At 42.4% G+C, this 19,803-nt stretch overlaps 2 protein-coding genes across 2 annotated transcripts; one reads left to right on the forward strand and one right to left on the reverse strand.

Moving 5' to 3' along the window:
* Positions 1-2,674: 2,674 nt before the first annotated feature.
* Positions 2,675-11,134, forward strand: LOC133967115 (uncharacterized). Its single transcript, XM_062402347.1, has 4 exons — positions 2,675-2,727; positions 2,929-3,118; positions 4,983-5,186; positions 10,299-11,134. The coding sequence occupies exons 1-4, from the start codon at positions 2,675-2,677 to the stop codon at positions 11,031-11,033; spliced, it is 1,182 nt and encodes a 393-aa protein (XP_062258331.1). The 3' UTR covers positions 11,034-11,134.
* On the reverse strand, positions 11,085-19,344 carry hcn5 (hyperpolarization activated cyclic nucleotide-gated potassium channel 5). The gene is made up of 10 exons (XM_062401961.1): positions 18,990-19,344; positions 17,748-17,934; positions 17,023-17,127; positions 16,635-16,772; positions 15,902-16,063; positions 15,643-15,736; positions 15,390-15,517; positions 14,611-14,757; positions 13,963-14,200; positions 11,085-12,366 (listed from the first exon to the last, which is right to left on the reverse strand). Exons 1-10 carry the CDS (start codon positions 19,175-19,177, stop codon positions 12,194-12,196), a joined length of 1,560 nt encoding a protein of 519 aa, XP_062257945.1. The 5' UTR covers positions 19,178-19,344; the 3' UTR covers positions 11,085-12,193.
* Positions 19,345-19,803: the final 459 nt, after the last annotated feature.

Below are 19,803 nucleotides of genomic sequence, written 5' to 3' on the forward strand. Positions count from 1 at the left end.
AAAAAACTCGCTGTAAGGGGACTGACGTCGCCGTGATACACAGGTAGCTCCTTGCTAACTTGGCTAGCCTGGGGAACCTTATTCCATACTTCTGTGTTTGCGCTCCCCTCGTCCGTGTCAAACAGCGCAGGCTCCTCGTCTCCCCCAGCCTCTGGGATAGCTTCGCAGTGTTGGCAGTGAACCAAGTCATTTTTTAACTCAAAATGGTCCCACGCTACACTTCGCCCTGACTTCTTCAAGTTTACTTCGGAAATGGAAATACACGGTTACTCACAGGCAGCCACAGGATGATGTGCGCCGCAGGATGATATGCGCCACAGGATGATGTGCAGTGATGATGATGTGTGCTGCACGATGATGTGCGCCGCCAAAGGATGAAGTGCGAGGCAGGATGATGTGCGCCGCAGGATGATGTGCGGCAGGATGATGTGCGCTGCAGGATGATGTAGCAGGATGATGTGCGCAGCAGGATGATGTGCCCTGCATGATGATGTGCGGTGATGATGATCGGCGCTGCAGGATGATGTGATCCAGGATGATGTGCTGTGATGATGTGCGCTGCATGGTGTGCGCTGCAGGATGATGTGCACTGCAAGATGATGTGCCTACACGATGATGTGCGCAGCAGGATGAAGTGCGCAGCAGGATGATGTGCGGTGATGATGAGCGCTGCAGGATGATGTGTGTTGATGATGTGCTTTGATGATGTGCCCGCAGGATGATGTGCGCTGCAGGATGATGTGCACCGCAGGATGATGTGGCCGCAGGATGATGTGTGCTGCACAATGGTGTGCTCTGCAGGCTGATGTGCGCCGCACAATGATGTGCGCCGCAGGATGAAGTGCGCCCCAGGATGATGTGCTCAGCACGATGATGTGCGGGGGAGGTGCGCTGCACGATGATGTGCGCCACAGGATGATGTGCGCTGCAGGATGATGTGCACTGCAGGATGATGTGCAGTGATGATGTGCGGCGCAGGATGATGTGTGCTGCACAATGATGTGTGCCGCCAAAGGATGAAGAGCGCCGCAGGATGATGTGCCCGGCAGGATGATGTGAGCTGCAGGATGATGTGCGGCAGGATGATGTGAGCTGCAGGATGATGTGGCTGAATGATGATGTGCGCCGCACGATGATGTGCGCTGCATGATGATGTGCAGTGATGATGATCAGCGCTGCAGGATGATGTGCGCTGCAGGATGATGTGCGCCGCAGGATGGTGTGCCGCAGGATTATGTGCACCGCACAATGATGTGCGCAGCACGATGAAGTGCGCCTCAGGATGATGTGCGCCACACGATGATGTGCGCCACACGATGATGTGCGCAGCAGGACAAAGTTCGCTGCAGGATGATGTGTGCCGCAGGATTATTGATGATATGCGCTGCAGGATGATGTGCACTGCAGGATGCACCGCAGGATGATTTGTGCTCCATGATGATGTGCGCAGCAGGATGATGTGCGCCAGTTGCTTTTGACAGAAAAAGTCGACATGAGGGTTTGGAAAGTCGACAGATTGAGCGACAAAGTCCTAAATTGGCAACACTGCTAGCAGGTAACTGAGTAGGCCTGTGGCGTTTTCTTCAAACACTGTCCCCCATGGTCAAATGTGTAATTAGCGAATTTATCGATGAAACAATTATTTCATCGATGAAATTCTTAATGATCAATTAATCGATCGTCGATTAATTGATCCCTAATACAGAATAGTATTGCATGCATAAGCACACATATTTACCAGCTCTGTGTTTCCCAACAAGCACCAACTCACTTGTCAGTCCACAATGCCCGAGCCTTAGCCATGACAATTTGATATCATCGATTTGAGTCATGGTTATTTTACCAGTTGAACTGATGCTTGGAATTTATTTAGCTTTTTTTCCTGTGTTGTCTCCATCCCACTCTCGCTGCCATATCTGATTCGGCCTCTCACTGATCCTACAACACTCCATCCTTCCAAATGGCACTTGCACATCTATTGTATTTCTGCACAAATTGTCCTCGCTGCCCTATCCACAACCTCATTTCCCTCAACACCAACATGTGCTGGCACTCACAAAAGCCCCACACTACCTCAGTGCTTCTCCAACTCTGCCTCCCCCCCTCCCCCATGCCACTAGGGCAGATAATTAATCTGTGCACAGGACAATTTTATCCCAGCCTCCATCTTCCAACTAACTCTGCAGAGAATATTGAAATCCCATCTGGCAGATTGGCACATGGCGGATGTATGAACCAAATCACACTCTTCTGCTTTCTGGATCCCTTGAACCATCAGTGTAAATGTTTATATTATTATTCCATCTAATTCTTAAGAGGTCGTCTACATGTGCTACCAGATATCGTTTTTCATCTTTATGCAATAATTGTTTAATTGAATAATATAAATAATTATTATTATTATTATTATGAATACAAATTGACACCTATCATGCATCATTTCCCTCATTTACCGTCAAGTTAAGAGTTAACAGGAGGTGTGTAGATCCCTTATCAGATACACTAGGTGTATAAATACTGATCAAACTGTGAAGGTCAGTACAAACCTGAATGCGACACTACTGAGGTGAGATACTAAGAGAAATCTGTGCTAATCTACACACTTATCAGGAATGTGAATTTAATAGTGTAATATTTCTCTATAGCTAATTTGTCGGAACAAAGCTCCAGAGTCATGGCAATGTTTGGGAAGGTTTTGGAGCCTGTGGGCTACATGCAAACTGTGAGGTGAGTTACCTTCTCTATATATATGTGACATAAACTTCTTAGTGAGTCCTTTTGATCGAAAACTGGGAGAGAACATTTCAATTTCCACATCCTGTTTAGAAACCAATGTCTTCCAATGCATTTCCAACCCATATAGTGATCTGCCATTACTCATATCCCACATGTCAATCGGGAGTGTGTCTGTGTGTGTTTGTTGCTCAGGGTCCTCGTTCAGGGCATCTGCTCCTACCTGGGCGGCAGTGCCACAGCAGAGGAAATGGATCTGGCCAAGAAGAACCTGGACCACATTGATCAGGAGCTGGCGGCTTCAGGTCACGGCCTGCTCGACGACCAGGAGGTCCACCGGCTTGAGGACGACCTGGCGGTGGTCTACTACCAGCTGGGAACAGCGGTGAGGAGCCTGTCCCTGAATCTCATAGATGCAGTTAGACTGAGTAAACAGATATATGAATATTACTGTGGAGGGAGAGTATCTGCCTCTCAGTGTTTTATTGTGAAGGTTAAGATAATGTGAAACAGTCCCACCACAAAGTGAAATCACACATAGTGCTGCGAAAGTTAAAAAATACATGCAAATGATAAATCTGATTATTCAATAATTATTTTGATTATTGATTGATTGAATTACAGATACATTTAAAATTGACACCCTCATTAATGTGAAAATTTCTGTTCTTCAGCCCTGAGGAATTTCTTATTTTCTGACATTTTACACAACAAACAATAACTCGATTAAAACATTACAGTTTTCTGTATTTATTTAGAAAGACAGATAGACTGATTGCATTGTATATTTCTGACAGTGTAAAAGAAAGCACATGGGCGTGGTAGGGATTAAGGGTTCTTCTCAAGGACAAATCAAATCAAATTGTTATTATGATTTATTTGAATTCATCTTTTTAAAATAAAAACAACAGAGCTGATGCTGTTTATTGATTTTATTGGTGCTGGGATCAGAGGTTTAATTGCCATTTTGACTTGTCCGAGAACAAACTCCAGATCATCTTTCTCATAAGACAGATATTTGTAGGTATCATGAACACCATTAACTCTGCCAATTTTCCTGATTCGGGACTGACTGAACTCATCATGCAGAGTGCATTATGTAAATATGACCAGATGCATGACCCAAGCATCTGTTTAGTCATTGCAGCCTTCGCATTAACAGGCTTATGCCTTTTTTTTCTGTTTTAATTATTTCGAAACAGGAACTATTACCATTTCACTGTGAGTGTTCTACTGGGGTGAGACAACTGATTTGTTCTTAGAATCCCTTTCAAAAGCAGGATGTGAGTTTGAGTTTCATCCATTTTCCACACATTATCTATACCACTTATCCTTTGAGGATCATGTTTGGGTTACTGGAACTAATCCTAGCTGACATTGGACAGGTTGCCAGCGTAACACAGGACCAACAAACAGAGAGAATCAACCATTCACACCATCGATCTAGAGTCTCAAATTTATCTCTCGAGAAAAAGCCAGAGAACCTGAAGAACATGCACGCACGCACACACGCACACATGCACACACACACACACACACACACACACACACACACACACACACACACACACACACACACATATAGAGAGAAAGGTCACAGCCAAGTGAATACAAACCAGCAACCTTCTTTTTGTGAAGCGACAGCTAACCACTGTATGGTGAAGAGTCAAACACAGTCATCAGCAACCTGCAGATTTACCTGCAGTTCTGTAACTGCAACCGATTGAACCGAAATCTTTACGACTGCCAATGACCTTGTTCTACCTTTTACCTCCACCAAAGGCTTGAGGGGGGAATCAGGGGAGCGGTGTAAATACAGCGAGTGGATAGGTGACTTGTTTGGATAATAAATGGATTCTTGCACAAGCCCACTGGACATGAAATGACTGTTGATGTAATTTGTTGAATAAGGGAATCAAATATCTGCAAAAAAACAAAAAATTACCACAAAGAGACATAAGATGAGATGCAAAACAAGGGAAAAAACTACTATGAAATGATGCAAAATTACTTAACAAGATAAACAACACAACCACAAAGATACGTAATGGGACTACAAACTCAATAATTAACACAAAGAGATTGCTCTGATGAGAGGTGTGGGGCCCATGCATGTCTGTTACCAACTATTTATTCATTTTATATCTTATATCTATATAGTGTGTTTTTTTATTGAAAAGTTTCTGATCCGACTGCCTCCTCAACCCCCATATCTAAAGAGAAAACCCTCTTATCTCCCCTTGTTCTAGGTGAGGGCCCAGTCCGATTTCACCAAGAAGGAGATAGAGGTGTTCCTGCAGTACGTACATGACCACCGCCTGGAGAGGCAGCTGACAGCGCTTTACAACCGCCTGATGGGAGTGTCAGCGCTGACTGACCAGCCCACCCTGCTGGAGCAGCTCATACTGACCCGCAAGCCCAAACGCTGGGAGCTGAAGGAGTTCTGCGTCAAGGTCGGTGAAGGTTCAGGGGGGGGGTGTGTGTGTGTGTGTGTGTTTACCTCATCTCCCTACAGGCATCGCTAAAGTTTAATTCTGTCCTACCTTACAAGTCATTATACAGAAGCATGCACCCCTGCTTAACCACAGCAGGAGGAGGCCTGAGGTGACACAGCCATCCAACGTTCTCAAATCCACAAATGAGAGTAGGAATAAAAATGTCAAAAAAGATAGAGACAAGCCTTTGATCTGAGATGCGGTGAAGCTCTCATCTGTTTGTCCCTTGTTAAAGACACCGGACCCAAGAATGAAGACGCTACTTCAGATGTAATTTTAGGAATATAATGCAAATCTGCTCAGTAAAAGGATCGAGGAACAGGATTAAATATTCAGTTCCCAGACCAAAGAGATAGATGTGAGAGAAAAACCTCGAGGTCCTGTGGGGAATGAAACAGGCTGCATCTATCTTGTTAGTATGAAAATAAACTGAATATTTAATACTGCAGAGCTGTGACCTTCTAGTGTCTTGTTGTGTGCTGAGTTGGCAACTTGCCTTTTGCTGTTGTAAAAACTAATTATTTTTCTTCCACCAAAAAGGAGACACGGCAGAGAACTGTGTTGGCTTTTCACTCATAAACAGGAATTCAACGTAGTCTGTGAACCAACATTGGATAACTGGGGTGTAACTAAAAAGGTTTTTGAGCAAGACGAGAAGCATTTCTCTGTCTGCACTCACATTGAGCTTACATAAAACCTCCACAAAGATCTGGATGGTTCACTCACTTAAAAAAAAAAAAAGTCACTGTTTGTCAATTAGTCCATCTGTTGTTCTGCTGTGACCCCGAGCAAGACACACACAGAACCAGCCTGCTACATAATGAGCATCGACTTTGACTGTAAATGCACCTCAGTAGTCACTGGCTTGTTTGTTATGTAAAAGCATTATGCAATTACCTTATAAATATAAGAAGGGCGCACAGGAGAGTGCGGACAGTCCCCTTATGACACCACATTTAAATTCACCAGATCCAGATTGGTTTTGGATCTGCACAAGATTGCACATATGAATTTCATGAATTCTTTTCTGAGAAATTAAGGAAGTTTAAAACAGTTAAAAAACAGCCTATGTTGTAATGTTAAAGAAATCCATCCATTCTAACCTACTGTCAATTCAGCAAACTCAACACAGAATGAACCAAGAAACTAACTGGGAACCTTATCGCTGCTAACCAGTGCATCACCGTGCTGCCCGCATTCATGAATATCGCCCCTTAAACATGTCTGATTTCATTTATCAGGAGCCCTAAATTATACTCTGAGACATCATGGAAAATCTAAAAAAAAAAAACTCACAAAATCTCACAATGTTAAAGAAAGTGATAACAAAATTCAGAATCTGCCACTTGGTTCGGATCCACACCAAGTACATCATACCGCATCCTTTCACCACGTTTTGTGGAAATCTGTCCAGTAGTTTTTGTGTAATCTTGCTCACAAGCAAAGGGACAGGGGTGAAAACATAACCTCTTTGTCGGAGTTGATAATCATGGGCATGACGTACGTTGGACCAGCATTTAACCCTCATTACCCATGATGCATCGATCACTCTGAGGGTGGCGTAAGGACTATTTACCAAGTGTTTGTTTGTTTAAAGGAGCTGTTGTAAGGACAGGGTGTTTTCAGCTTAGAAACTCAAATCAGTCTAGATTCCACTTCAGGGGATTTTAGTGTGTGAGGCAGCCAGCCTCGCTGGATTAGCCTTAATGCTGCCGCAATTTCTGCTTGAACTCAGTGCTGGAGCAGTGATTTGTTTGTGCAGTGCTCTTTCAAGGACTTGGGTGCACTTTGACCTGGTTTGCATAAATGCACGGGGGAAGATACAAGAAAAGTGCTTCCACTGAGGCGGCAAGTATCTGCAAAATGTGCCCTCACGCTGCAGTCAAAGTTAACCTCAGTGAAACTATCCAATAAACAATACGATGGCACAAACTTTATTCTGCGTAATGAGCTGAGGAAACGACAGGGCTCTGAGGCCGAGCTGTAGTGACGTCTACAACTGACTGCAGCGATCAAAGTCACACTGCAGAACCTGACCTTGTTAAGCAAAGCAACCACAACTTTGTTTCTTTAACCTTGGATTATATCATATATAAACATGTTGTAGGTGATAAGTTTATGTGTCATGTGATATTTTTGCTCCTGCTGGCACAAGAACTCTTGTAATCTTTTTCTTTTTTGGGGGGGTGAAATTCTAAAGTACACTTAAATAAGATTAATAATACAACACTAAACTAATATCCACAGTCTCATTCATTTTCATATCCGTAAAGTTTGGTTGCTCTTACTCCAGCCAAAATCTACAGACGCCACCAGGCTCTATGCTCTTAGGTTAACCTTGGATAACCATTGGTGGTGGTCTTTCTTTGAAATGAGTTTGGGACATCTGTGAGCTTTATCTTAAGGAGAGTGATAAGTCTCAGCAGCCTCCGTTCTGGGGTAAAAATGAGATTTGGAAACACTATTATGGTCAGTGTAGTTGCCAAAAAATTCCAGATGGCTTGGTGTATTACTAAAGACAATACAGTGTCATATACAATGTACTACAGCTCTACAAAATATGATTGTAATGTGAAATGCACCTGCACCAGCCAAAATTAGTAAATGTGACCACAGCAGAAGAGAACAGCAAATTTTCACGACTTAAAATGTGTTCAAATGATGTTCCGGTGTTGTGTCAGGTACAGTCATGTCTCTGCTCCAAGTGATTATTAAACCTTAATTCAAAACTTTTCCGAAACAGTAATTTGATAAACAGCTTGATGTGTTTGGCATTGGGGAATCAGGCCAGCAGTGTCTCTACCACAAACAACAAAACACAACATGTCTGTTGCTGTTGAAAATAGTACAGCGCATCCCTTCAGCAAGCACAAACAGTCCCTTTAAATCAAATACAGCTACTGCAAATTACACAAACTCAAGGATATCCCTTAATAGATCTCCCAACCAACCATCAACCAACTATCAACTTTCAACCAACCAACCAGCCAACCAACCAACTTTCAACCAACCAACCAGCCATCAACCAACTATCAACCAACCAACCAACCAACCAACTTTCAACCAGCCAACCAACCAACCAACTATCAACCAACCAACCAACCATCAACCAACTACCAACTACCAACCAACCAATCAACCAACCAACTAACCAACCAACCAACCAACCAACATACCAACCAACATACCAACCAGCAAACCACCAACCAACCATCAACCAACTATCAACCAACCAACCAACCAACCATCAACCAACTATCAACCAACCAACCAACCAACCAACCAACCAACCAACCAATATACCAACCAACATACGAACCAGCAAACCTCCAACCAACCATCAACCAACTATCAACCAACTAACCAACCATCAACCAACTATCAACCAACCAACCAACCAACCAACCAACCAATATACCAACCAACATACGAACCAGCAAACCACCAACCAACCATCAGCCAACTATCAACCAACCAACCAACTGTCAACCAACCACCTATCAACCAACCAACTATCAACCAACCAACCAACCAACTTTCAACCAACCAGCCAACCAACCAGCCAACCAACCAACCAACAATCAACCAACCAACCAACCAACCAACCAACCAACCAACCAACCAACCATCAACCAACTATCAACCAACCAACCAACCAACCAACCAACCAATATACCAACCAAATAGTACAGCGCATCCCTTCAGCAAGCACAAACAGTCCCTTTAAATCAAATACAGCTACTGCAAATTACACAAACTCAAGGATATCCCTTAATAGATCTCCCAACCAACCATCAACCAACTATCAACTTTCAACCAACCAACCAGCCAACCAACAAACTTTCAACCAACCAACCAGCCATCAACCAACTATCAACCAACCAACCAACCAACCAACTTTCAACCAGCCAACCAACCAACCAACTATCAACCAACCAACCAACCAACCATCAACCAACTACCAACTACCAACCAACCAATCAACCAACCAACTAACCAACCAACCAACCAACCAACATACCAACCAACATACGAACCAGCAAACCACCAACCAACCATCAACCAACTATCAACCAACCAACCAACCAACCATCAACCAACTACCAACTACCAACCAACCAATCAACCAACCAACTAACCAACCAACCAACCAACCAACATACCAACCAACATACGAACCAGCAAACCACCAACCAACCATCAACCAACTATCAACCAACCAACCAACCAACCATCAACCAACTATCAACCAACCAACCAACCAACCAACCAACCAACCAACCAATATACCAACCAACATACGAACCAGCAAACCTCCAACCAACCATCAACCAACTATCAACCAACTAACCAACCATCAACCAACTATCAACCAACCAACCAACCAACCAACCAACCAACCAATATACCAACCAACATACGAACCAGCAAACCACCAACCAACCATCAGCCAACTATCAACCAACCAACCAACTGTCAACCAACCACCTATCAACCAACCAACTATCAACCAACCAACCAACCAACTTTCAACCAACCAGCCAACCAACCAGCCAACCAACCAACCAACAATCAACCAACCAACCAACCAACCAACCAACCAACCAACCATCAACCAACTATCAACCAACCAACCAACCAACCAACCAACCAATATACCAACCAACATACGAACCAGCAAACCACCAACCAACCTTCAACCAACTATCAACCAACCAACAATCATCAACCAACTATCAACCAACCAACCAACCAACCAACTAACCAATATACCAACCAACATACGAACCAGCAAACTATCAACTAACCAACCAACCAACCAACCAATCATCAACCACCCACAGTATAACAAAAAGTGCAACATAATGTTTCTGTGTGTACTGTTGCCAGTATGTTGTTAACAGCGTGTTTTGAAAGTGACTTTTGGTTCAAAACGACCTCTTGAAGAGTTTCCGGATGCTCAACACTTTTCAGTAGTATTCCTGCATTAAAAGAACCCATCTGGTTCTCCCTGTAAGGAAATACAAATTAAAAAACTATTTACAACCACTTTTCTCTTTTTTTCAACAGGTAAACTTTGTCCTGGGCACCGGCCTGCTGTGTCTCTTCACGCAGGCTTCTCTGACAGGCAGAGATCAGGCTCTGCTGATGAAGATCTGGTCTGACCGTATGGGCGCCCTCTACAGGAAGATGAAGAACATGGGCGACCGCTGCCTGGGATACTTCCTGGAGCAGGCGGAAGGGGATATTAGGCTACAATTAAACGAAGCCGTGCAGAACCGTGCACCCCCTGAAGAGGCAGCAACTGGCATCCTGAAGACCCTGGAGAAGAACTATGATTGGCTGCGCTGGGCAGTGATGCTCCACCCCACCATGGGACCTCTGGAGGATGAGCAGATCGAGGAGACAGAAGAGGCAAAGGAAGAAGCACCAGTGGAGCAGCCGCCCAACAATTTGCTGTCAGTGGCATCTGAAGCTCCAATCCCCCACGTGGTAGCTTGCTACCGTGACACGCCGACGTCACTGGACAAGAGTCGTATCCATCAACTCATCGTGGACCTGGAGTGGAAGATCCCAAACCCACCCCCTGAAGTGTACGCCTCCATCGAGGAGGACCCAGGAAGGGCGCGGCGCTACCTGGCCTCACGCATGCTGAAGAAGCTGCAGGAGGGGCTGGGCTCTGGCGTGGCGGTCCACGTGGTTCCGGGTAGGATGGAGATGAAGTGCAACTTCCCTCAAGCCTCCTACTACCTCTACGAGTACAAACACCGGCTGGCTTCGGGTACCGTGTGCGTGTTTGGATGAAAGGGAAACGGGGAGGATACGACCTGTTGTTTTCACACAGATGTTTCATAATCATATTAAAGTATATGCTTTATTTTTGTTGCTTTCACAATGACATTAATTCATCTTGAGTAATGTTGCTACAAATAAATGTCATTTTAGAGAAAAGAAACAATGACATACATGAGTTTTTACCTTCTTTCAATCACTGATACATTGGCTGTCGTTAATTAGCTTCTAGAGGCAATGGCCAACATTTTGGGGCTTCTGGATATCCAAGAGTCCGACTAGTTTTTAAAATCACAGAAGTCAAATGTTTCTCCACACAAAACACAAACAGCGATACTTTTTGTAAGTGTTTTGGGTCCAGATGACATTTTGGCTAAACTCTATATCAACATCTATCTGTATATGAATAAATATATATTAAAACGCATTTCAGTCAATGTGTTCTGCCTCTTTTGCTCTCCACATTGAAGGTTTAACAGCTCAAATGTGATTGCTCAAACCAGAAAAAGAAACCAGAAAGCTTCCGGGCACCAAAATCTTGTCCCTCGCCTACAGATTCTTCATATTCACAAGAATCTGTTTAGATATAACCTTCCTTTAAAGCAAATTTCCAGTTTGCTACTTGGGTCTTATCTAATACTGTACAGTCATCCATTAACAGGGTGATAAGTCCAGCGGGATGACCCACAAGAGACCAAATAATCTAAATGACTACTTGAAAGCAAAACTATAGATTTAAGTTAAACCTGTGTTTTGTTGAACAGTGATGAATCTTTAAACAACTGGGTAAGAAGTTTATGGATTCATATACAACCTATGATCATCTGACGGCTTGTGTCTCTTGTTCAAATCTATGTGATCCCAGATCTTAGAGGTTGACTTGGTGAGACCAATGTAATTGATAGGGATCATGGCCAAAACATCAAAAGCAATCCCCAAGTCATATAAAGACAAAAAGTCTGAACCTTTCTTGTTTTGTCACTACGATATATATTGACTTTCCAAACGTTGATGTTAGATAGCAACAAGAAAGCAGAGATTATATGTTTGACCCATCTTAACTGTTGAGGTCTGAATCATTCCCAGTTCGAGTCGAGGCTCGAGGACTGTCCATCTCCTCGGTCAGTAAATGTCCAAGTCATGTCCAGATATGGAATAATTTTTTTTTGTTCTTACACGACTCCTGCATCAGAGTTGAGCTCAACCATTTTTTCCAAGTCCTGCTTGACATCTGGGAAGCCCTGCAGCGCCTCCCGAAAGTCGTCAAAGGACAGAGTGAAGCACTGGCAGTCGGTCAGCGCCTTCATTGTGGCCAGATGTTGGCCTTTGGTCAGCATGCACGTCTCTGTAGAGCGTACACACACACACATACACACACAGAGGGAACCACAAGAGCATGGTTAATGAGCGAGTAAACCCTAATGACGGGATGAGCTCTGACAATTAATCCTAAATAAAAAATAACCAGACTTAGCGGTCGGGAAGCCTGCTTAGCTCTAAACGCTGCTGAGGTTTGCTGCCAAAAAGATTTGTTCCTCCTTCAGCCTAAGAATTAAATCAGTCCCACAAATTGGAAAATGTGGATTTTTTCACTTTCATTTCCAGTGGGTAAAAAAAATGTCTGTCTTGCTCGCCTATGCGAACTTAAACAGACTAATAGAAGTGTTCAAAATGTGTGATAAATGTTGAAAAATCTGTCTATATCTACCTAAAATATGATCCAAATATATTTAATTCATCAGTAAATCCAAGTACATGTCTTTAAGATAGTAACATATGCCTGCCTCAGATTTTTTTCCCAATGCAATGGAAAACATTTTTTGCGAAGCTCACAGTCTTAAAAGGACAAGAGCAACATCTTTTCCTAGAAACATGATCCATGTTACTGTAGATAATCCTCACAACCAGCTGTCAGCTGTTTTCATGTGGACGATCTCTGGCAGAAAGTAGCTCCAGTGAGAAGTGCTCACGATGAAATCTGTGGATTATCCAGAGTGCAACTATGAACTGCTTTTATAAGACAGAAAATGTCCTTTTTTTTAATGGATTTTTCTATTGAGTTTTGGACAATGTCTTCAAGTGAGACAGCATTACATATTGCTAAAGACCCAGCGATATACAAACTTAGTTGGACCCAAACAATTTGATTAACTGGGTTATTGAATTTAGCAATACTGTGTTTTAGATATACTGTGCATTATAAAATCATTGTTTCAAGGAAGGCATGTTACTGCTGATTCGTTTATTAAAATTGTGTCTATAGGTGACAGGAAATGAGTGAAGACACTGACATCGTAATAAATGAACGGCATGTGTTTTAAACACAAAGTCAAAATATCACAGGAAAAAACTATTTTTCTTCAATTTCCAAAACAGGTAGCACCATATGGAATTTCATTAATGTTACTTGTCCACTGCATTGAGGTGGAGGCAGATGACCCAATGAGAGAGATCTCAAACTCCAACTGCATATTCTTGGTTTCCTGTAATTTGAGTGAACTGATCCTCGATGGCTATGAGAAATAAATACTTCAAATTGATACCCTGAACACACTTGTGTCCAAAGGAAGAAGTATCACAGTGATGACTCAGCAAATATCAAATTTAAACAGAGTATATTTAGTATGTATTTGAGGACACTGTAAAATTGTGATATTGCTTAATTAAAAACTCAAAACGTGAACACAAATGAGCTTATAGTACTTTTTGTTGATTATATAATTCTTACACAGCATCATGTAATTATTGTTATTATTGTGTCACGTACTTGGTCGGATTTCAGTTTCCTTAAGTCTAAAAACACATTCAGAAGTTAATACATGTTAAATTAACCATTAATATAATTTGACTAAGGTTCTGTCTAACACTGTCTGGAAATCAATTTTCAAATCAAAGTAAACACTTTGTAGACATTTAAAAAAACTGAGAAAATCCCACCCACCTCCAAAAAAGTCTCCATCAGATAGTTCCCTATCGTAGGACTCGCTCTCCATGAGGACCTGGCCGTGGTCGATGAAGAACATCCTGTCGCCTGGGACATTCTCTCGGACGATGACGTCTCCCTCCTGGAAGACCTCGTACTCCAGTTTTGGGAGGAGGGCACTGATGAAGTTTTCATCACTGTTCTGAAACATTGGAGCTTTTCTCAGCAGCCGGCTGCACATCACTGTCAGGATTTGCTGAAAAATCATTAGAAATTATTATCAATTCACAAGAAATAAATAAATAGTAATAATAATTATAATTATTATTATTATGAGTATGATTATCATTGTCATAGTCATTATCATTATTATTATTATTATTATTATTATTATTATTATTATTATTATTATTATTATTATTATTATTATTATTATTATTATTATTATATGAATGACTAGGAAGCAACTTTCTCCACCACATTGGCAAGGTTTTGTTAATTTTTTACCTTGAAATTAGTTGTTTATTAGATTACCTCTTCAGATGTTTGAATGTGGGTGAGGTCTCCAAACCTCTGAGACCCACTCACCATGAGTGGGTCTCAGTTCACTTCATATGAGCATGGTAAACATGGTATACACACAGAAGTCCAGAGATGAGCATTTACCTCTTTGAGTGCAGAAGACACCGTGGCCATCACGTCCTTCTGGTCAAACCATTTCCCCCCATAGCGAGCCTGGTAGTAGTTGCTGATGCGGAGCTGCAGTTCAGGCGGGAGCTTCATAAAGGACATGTAGTGCTCCAAACGACTCATCTGCAGAGAGTCACAGGGAGTGTCTCAGATACTCAAAATTTGCATAGTCATTCTTCCAATGGGTCATTCTTATCCTTACAAAGATTATAATACAACTGCATTAATAACGAGAGAATAAATATCAAATGAAAAATAACTAGTCCATTTAATAATTAAGAAAGGCTTGACATTCTTTATTTTAATCCTCCACTTAAATCCAATAAAAGATTGTGATGTGTATGTAATATTAAGTGAATATCAATTTTTTACACCATAATTTACTCATATGGTCTCTAACATATAACATAATAAATATATACAATATAATATCTAAAATGTCCTTGTTTTTTATTTTCCTCTCCCTGTTATATATAAGTAAGTGAAGAGAGTAATATTATTGTTATTTCCAGCTAATCCTGATTTCATCTTACAAACTTAAAGTTGTATCTATTTTTCATATGATTTTGTTTTGAATTGGTTGCCTTCTGTCAAGAACTTTGTAATTTGAGTTGTGGGAAGTTTTTTATTAGCCTAAAATAATTTTGGCTTTGAATTGGAACCAATTTCTACTCATTACTACAAGCTGGTGTAATAACTTGTTAAACATGGTGTGTATTTGCTGATGAAGGATAGTAATTGTCACCCATGAGGACCTTGATCTTGTACTCCTTGGCTGCAGGGTCGGTGTTGGCGATCATTGCGGTGGCGTTGGCCACGAGGACGGTGTACATCAGACAGCCAGACACCATGCTGACCATGACGATCCACATTTCAACATAATCTGGAGCCAACACACCCACCAGCTCATTTAGTGTTATGTTTGGTGTATTTATATCTGAGAGTGAAAGTGATACACATTTACTTCTAATGGTGTTAGTGTTGGATAAAGAAATCAATATCCCTCACTTGTTGGAGCGTCCATGGAGCCGTACGAGAGAGCAATCATCTGTGAGAGAGCTCGAAAAACTCCCCATGAGTACTTCACGATCACTGTGGCATTCTGGAAGATATATTTACATCATTAGTGGTAGTTTTCGTAAAACTGGGGCCAGTACCGCAAAGTTTAATAGCTCTCTTAAAGGTTTTTACTGTGCTGGTCCTTATCGGTCTGGTAACTCTAAATACAAGTCCACTCATGTGATATTGATTCAGTGTTGAGTTTTACCATAAGGTTTTCTTTGCGGACCCAGCAGTCAGAGGGGAACTCCTCTAGCATGGGAACAAAGTACTGGATGCAGCCGTTCCAGTGACACAGCAGGAAAATCATCATGAATAAAGACAGGATTCGGAAGAACAGGCGGACCACCTCCAGGTTTGCATTTGACACCTAAAGAGGGGTTGACACGAAACGACACGTGACTTTATGGCATTATGCACACACCCTCCTGGTGGCTCAGATACAGTGTGTGCCATTTTACAGCATTATACACTGTGATTGAGCACCCACTATAAATAAAGACCTTGAAACCAAGGTAAAGACACGTCATGAATACAAACATTAAACCTACTGTGCAGACTGGATTTCTCTTTCTACGACTTTAACGTGATGTAAAAATGAGAAAAAGATTATTCTGGTTTAGGGCGACATGTGGTTGGAACCAGTGTCACCTATCAGCAAGAAGAGATGAGTATGAACAGGAAGTGAATCTGGGGTCATCGCTCTCTTTTACTTTTGTTTAAGCATCTGTTGTTTGAGCAGTTACCTTTGGTCACATGTGGTAAGAAAACGGTGATAAACTGTTGACAACGGGCCAGCTTTTGTTTCTCAGATGACATTGTCAGTGGTCAAAGTCCGATTTGTCATCTGATCCAGGCCTGGTAAGATTTCAGCGGGCGGGGAGAAAGGTGGATTGAGTTTCAGGGGGGAGCTCTGCAGAGCGCAAGGCGTTTGAACTTACTTTCTCCACTTCGTTGAAGAACCTGACGAGTCGGGACACCCGGGCGAGTCGGATCAAGCTGAGGATCCGAACAAACATCAGGATCCTCATCATCTTGTTGGTCTTGGACGGGTTGTCATCACTGTTGTAATGCAAGTCCTGGGAAAGTGAAATAAAAAATTCATAGTCACTTTATATGTTTTTTTTCATTGCTATTATTGTCATTTTTTATATTCATCATATTATAATACTCTAAAGTTCTCAACACATAATTGTATTTACTTTTTCTCAATTATTTACCGTCTGTAAAGCTCTAAGTGCTGCACGAGTAAACCACCAACAAATTCATGTAAAATTGAGAGCACACTGTGGGCTTTTTGCTGCTTCAACAGTTTGATCTCTTCATTACCGCAAACAGCAGAATGTAGCCGATCGGGAAGGCAGCTATGACGTCCGGTATGAACCATGTCCTCAGGTAACTGAGCCGGATCCGCTTGATATCCAGAATAGCTTCCTGTGATAGAGAACAGAGCAGCAGATCGAGCAGATGGATGAAGACGCCGTGCAGCCAGATCAGATGTATAATTTAACACTTGAACTGAACCAATATTTTTGGGCGATTGTCCAACATTAAAGGAGACAGTGATGTCAAATGAGATTAGCGCGCTGCTCAAAGAAGAGAATCTGAATTGATTTGACAGCATCATTGAGCTGTTGGGGAAGCTCATGCATGAATATTTCAAACAAGGCATAAACCGACTGAGAATAAATCTGGAGAAACAAGATGCTCGTGAGATCCAGAGTAAACACCACAGATGGGCCAATTTGTGATTGCCAAGATAGAAATGCCGAAACATATTCAGATGAAAACAAACTGGGTGTAGTTGTCTGTATAATACTTAATTGGAAATGTTATACTTCTCATTCACCCATTACAATAATCCCTGTTATAAAATCAAACAGCAGGTGCCAATATCGCTGGTGTCCAGGAGATGAGGGGGCAAGTTTGTTAATCTAGCCTTTCGTGTATTGAGTGGATTACAGATGGGACAGAGATGGATCGTATGTGGTTGTCTGCACGGGGATTATAGTCTCCCAGATTGTGTCTGAAAATAGAGCGCCCGCCACTCTCACCTCGCTGTCCTCTGCTATGATGCCCATGCGGAAATTCAGAGCCACGTCTATCAGGAACAGCGTGTCTGAAAACACGTTAAATCCTTCCCATGCCAGCCCGCTGGTCCCGTCCAGAAAAGCTATCTCCATGGGAATCCCGATCAGGTTCAGAAACGTGATGGCCATCATGCACATGATGTAGTAACTCCTACAGGACAGAAAAAAAATCCCACGTGACTGTTGAGTGAACCTCAGATCTTGTTTACGATGTGGTTTTGTAGCATTTCTGCTCATTTGCCAGAGGGACTCATTAGCTGCGGCAGGATGTTTTTCTCTGATACTATAACTGCACATCTCCTCAGCCGTGGTTCAATACCAGGCTCAAATAACTCCCTGCTCTCTGATCCTGATTGTTTCATCCCCTCTCTGTTTTCACTCCATCTGATCGCCTTACAAACTGTTAATAACAATATGGATAATGCAAAGCCAGTCATCAGTGAAAACACAGTAATTTGATCCAGCTGCTTATTCCTCTTCCAATCCTCAGCTATTATCATTAACTGCACCTAATAATAAACTGAATCATTTAAACTCTCACTTAATGATCTCTTTTATTTGTCAGGTTTGATTTGATTGACATCTTTTCAGAAGTGCAAGACAAATAATCATAATGAATAATTTTTGACTAATAAGTAAAATTATAAATATGAATACAGTAGTTGGGTAGGTGATGGGCTGATCATTTTATATTGCTGATAAATCTGCTACTAATTTATACATTATTGACCAAATTACTTTTATATATTTGTAATATGATATATCTTGAAAAAAAAAATCCTCACATCCTAATCCATCAAGGTTGTTGTTTTTCACTTCACTTTAAAATCTAAAAATATTCAGAAAAATTTCAAATTTTTAAAACCGACGAATTGGACCCAGAACATGTTTGGAATCTTTTGATTTATTGCTAAAATGGTTCCTAATACATTTTCTATCAATCATTAATTAATCAATTAAATGACTCATTATGACATTTCCAATATGGATAGAAGATAGGGTATCATAGGATAACAGCAAAATACCTGCAGGACCTCACTTCAACAACACAACTTCTAAAAATGTATGTCTGGACAATGGGGTTGGGGTTAGGTTTAGGGTTAGGGTTGGGGTTGGGGTTAGAGTTGGGGTTGGTGTTGGGGTTGGGGTTGGGGTTGGGGTTGGGGTTAGGGACCAGGACTAGCCTGACTCAGATATATCAAATACCTCATGAGGCTGAAAGGGTGAATGACAAAGACCCCGCTCTCCAGCTGTCGCAGGCATTCCTTCTCCACGGCCACCTCGCTGCCGTACAAGTACAGCGACTGTCTGTTCAGCTGCGGGAGGAGCAGGGCTCTCCATCCACAGGTCCTGTGGATACCGCATCCCTCTGTGGGACCTTTTAGTTTCTCCATGGCCCGACCTTGGTCCACCTCTGATCAGCCCATCGCACACTCCATCCTCCCTTATGCGGCAGCTGTGTCTTCCTCCCACGACGAGTGGAGTCTGACTCTACCAGCTCGGACCTCCCCTCTTGTTCACGAGGTAATTTTCCACCAACGCTCCGAACCTCAGGGCTTATAGAAGCTGTGTGGAGCGAGACGATCGGACACCCTCCTTTGAGCTGCTTCCCTCGCTCCCTCCCTCCCTCTCCGTCAGCCTCTCTCTATTTCTGCCCCCTCCCAACCCCTACACTTCTTTTCTTTTTCTCCCAGCTCATCAACTATTCAGTGTCTGTGTGTCATCCCCACATAAATCAAGCCATGTCAAGAGGGTAAGGTCCAGCACACATGAATACTGAAGACAATGACGTGTGAGCGTGTGCGTGTGTGTGTGCCTGTGTGTGTGTTGAGGGGATCATAGCCATGTGAGCTCGACATCTGCCAGCACGTGCGGAGGACCAGTTCGTCCTGAGCCGTCTCTCCCGGGGATGTAATTAAACACTACACTGTGTTACCTGATGCTGGTGATGCTAGTGATGCTCGCAGCTCGGAGCCAGCTACCAGGCTCTTTGTTTGCACAGCAGAAGCAAAAACATGTC

Source organism: Platichthys flesus, chromosome 13, assembly GCF_949316205.1.
Source record: "Platichthys flesus chromosome 13, fPlaFle2.1, whole genome shotgun sequence".
NCBI lineage: Eukaryota > Metazoa > Chordata > Actinopteri > Pleuronectiformes > Pleuronectidae > Platichthys > Platichthys flesus.

What these genes read in the sequence shown, in the direction of transcription:
- hcn5 (XM_062401961.1), bottom strand. Translation starts at nt 19,177, where the DNA reads ATGGAGAAACTAAAAGGTCCCACAGAGGGATGCGGTATCCACAGGACC. An exon ending in CCAAGGAGTACAAGATCAAG is followed by an intron (nt 14,758 to 15,389) that starts GTCCTCATGGGT and finishes GACTCTCTGCAG; the next exon opens with ATGAGTCGTTTGGAGCACTA. An exon ending in TGATGGAGACTTTTTTGGAG is followed by an intron (nt 12,367 to 13,962) that starts GTGGGTGGGATT and finishes TACGCTCTACAG; the next exon opens with AGACGTGCATGCTGACCAAA.
- LOC133967115 (XM_062402347.1), top strand. Translation starts at nt 2,675, where the DNA reads ATGGCAATGTTTGGGAAGGTTTTGGAGCCTGTGGGCTACATGCAAACT. An exon ending in GGCTACATGCAAACTGTGAG is followed by an intron (nt 2,728 to 2,928) that starts GTGAGTTACCTT and finishes TTTGTTGCTCAG; the next exon opens with GGTCCTCGTTCAGGGCATCT. An exon ending in TGAAGGAGTTCTGCGTCAAG is followed by an intron (nt 5,187 to 10,298) that starts GTCGGTGAAGGT and finishes TTTTTTCAACAG; the next exon opens with GTAAACTTTGTCCTGGGCAC.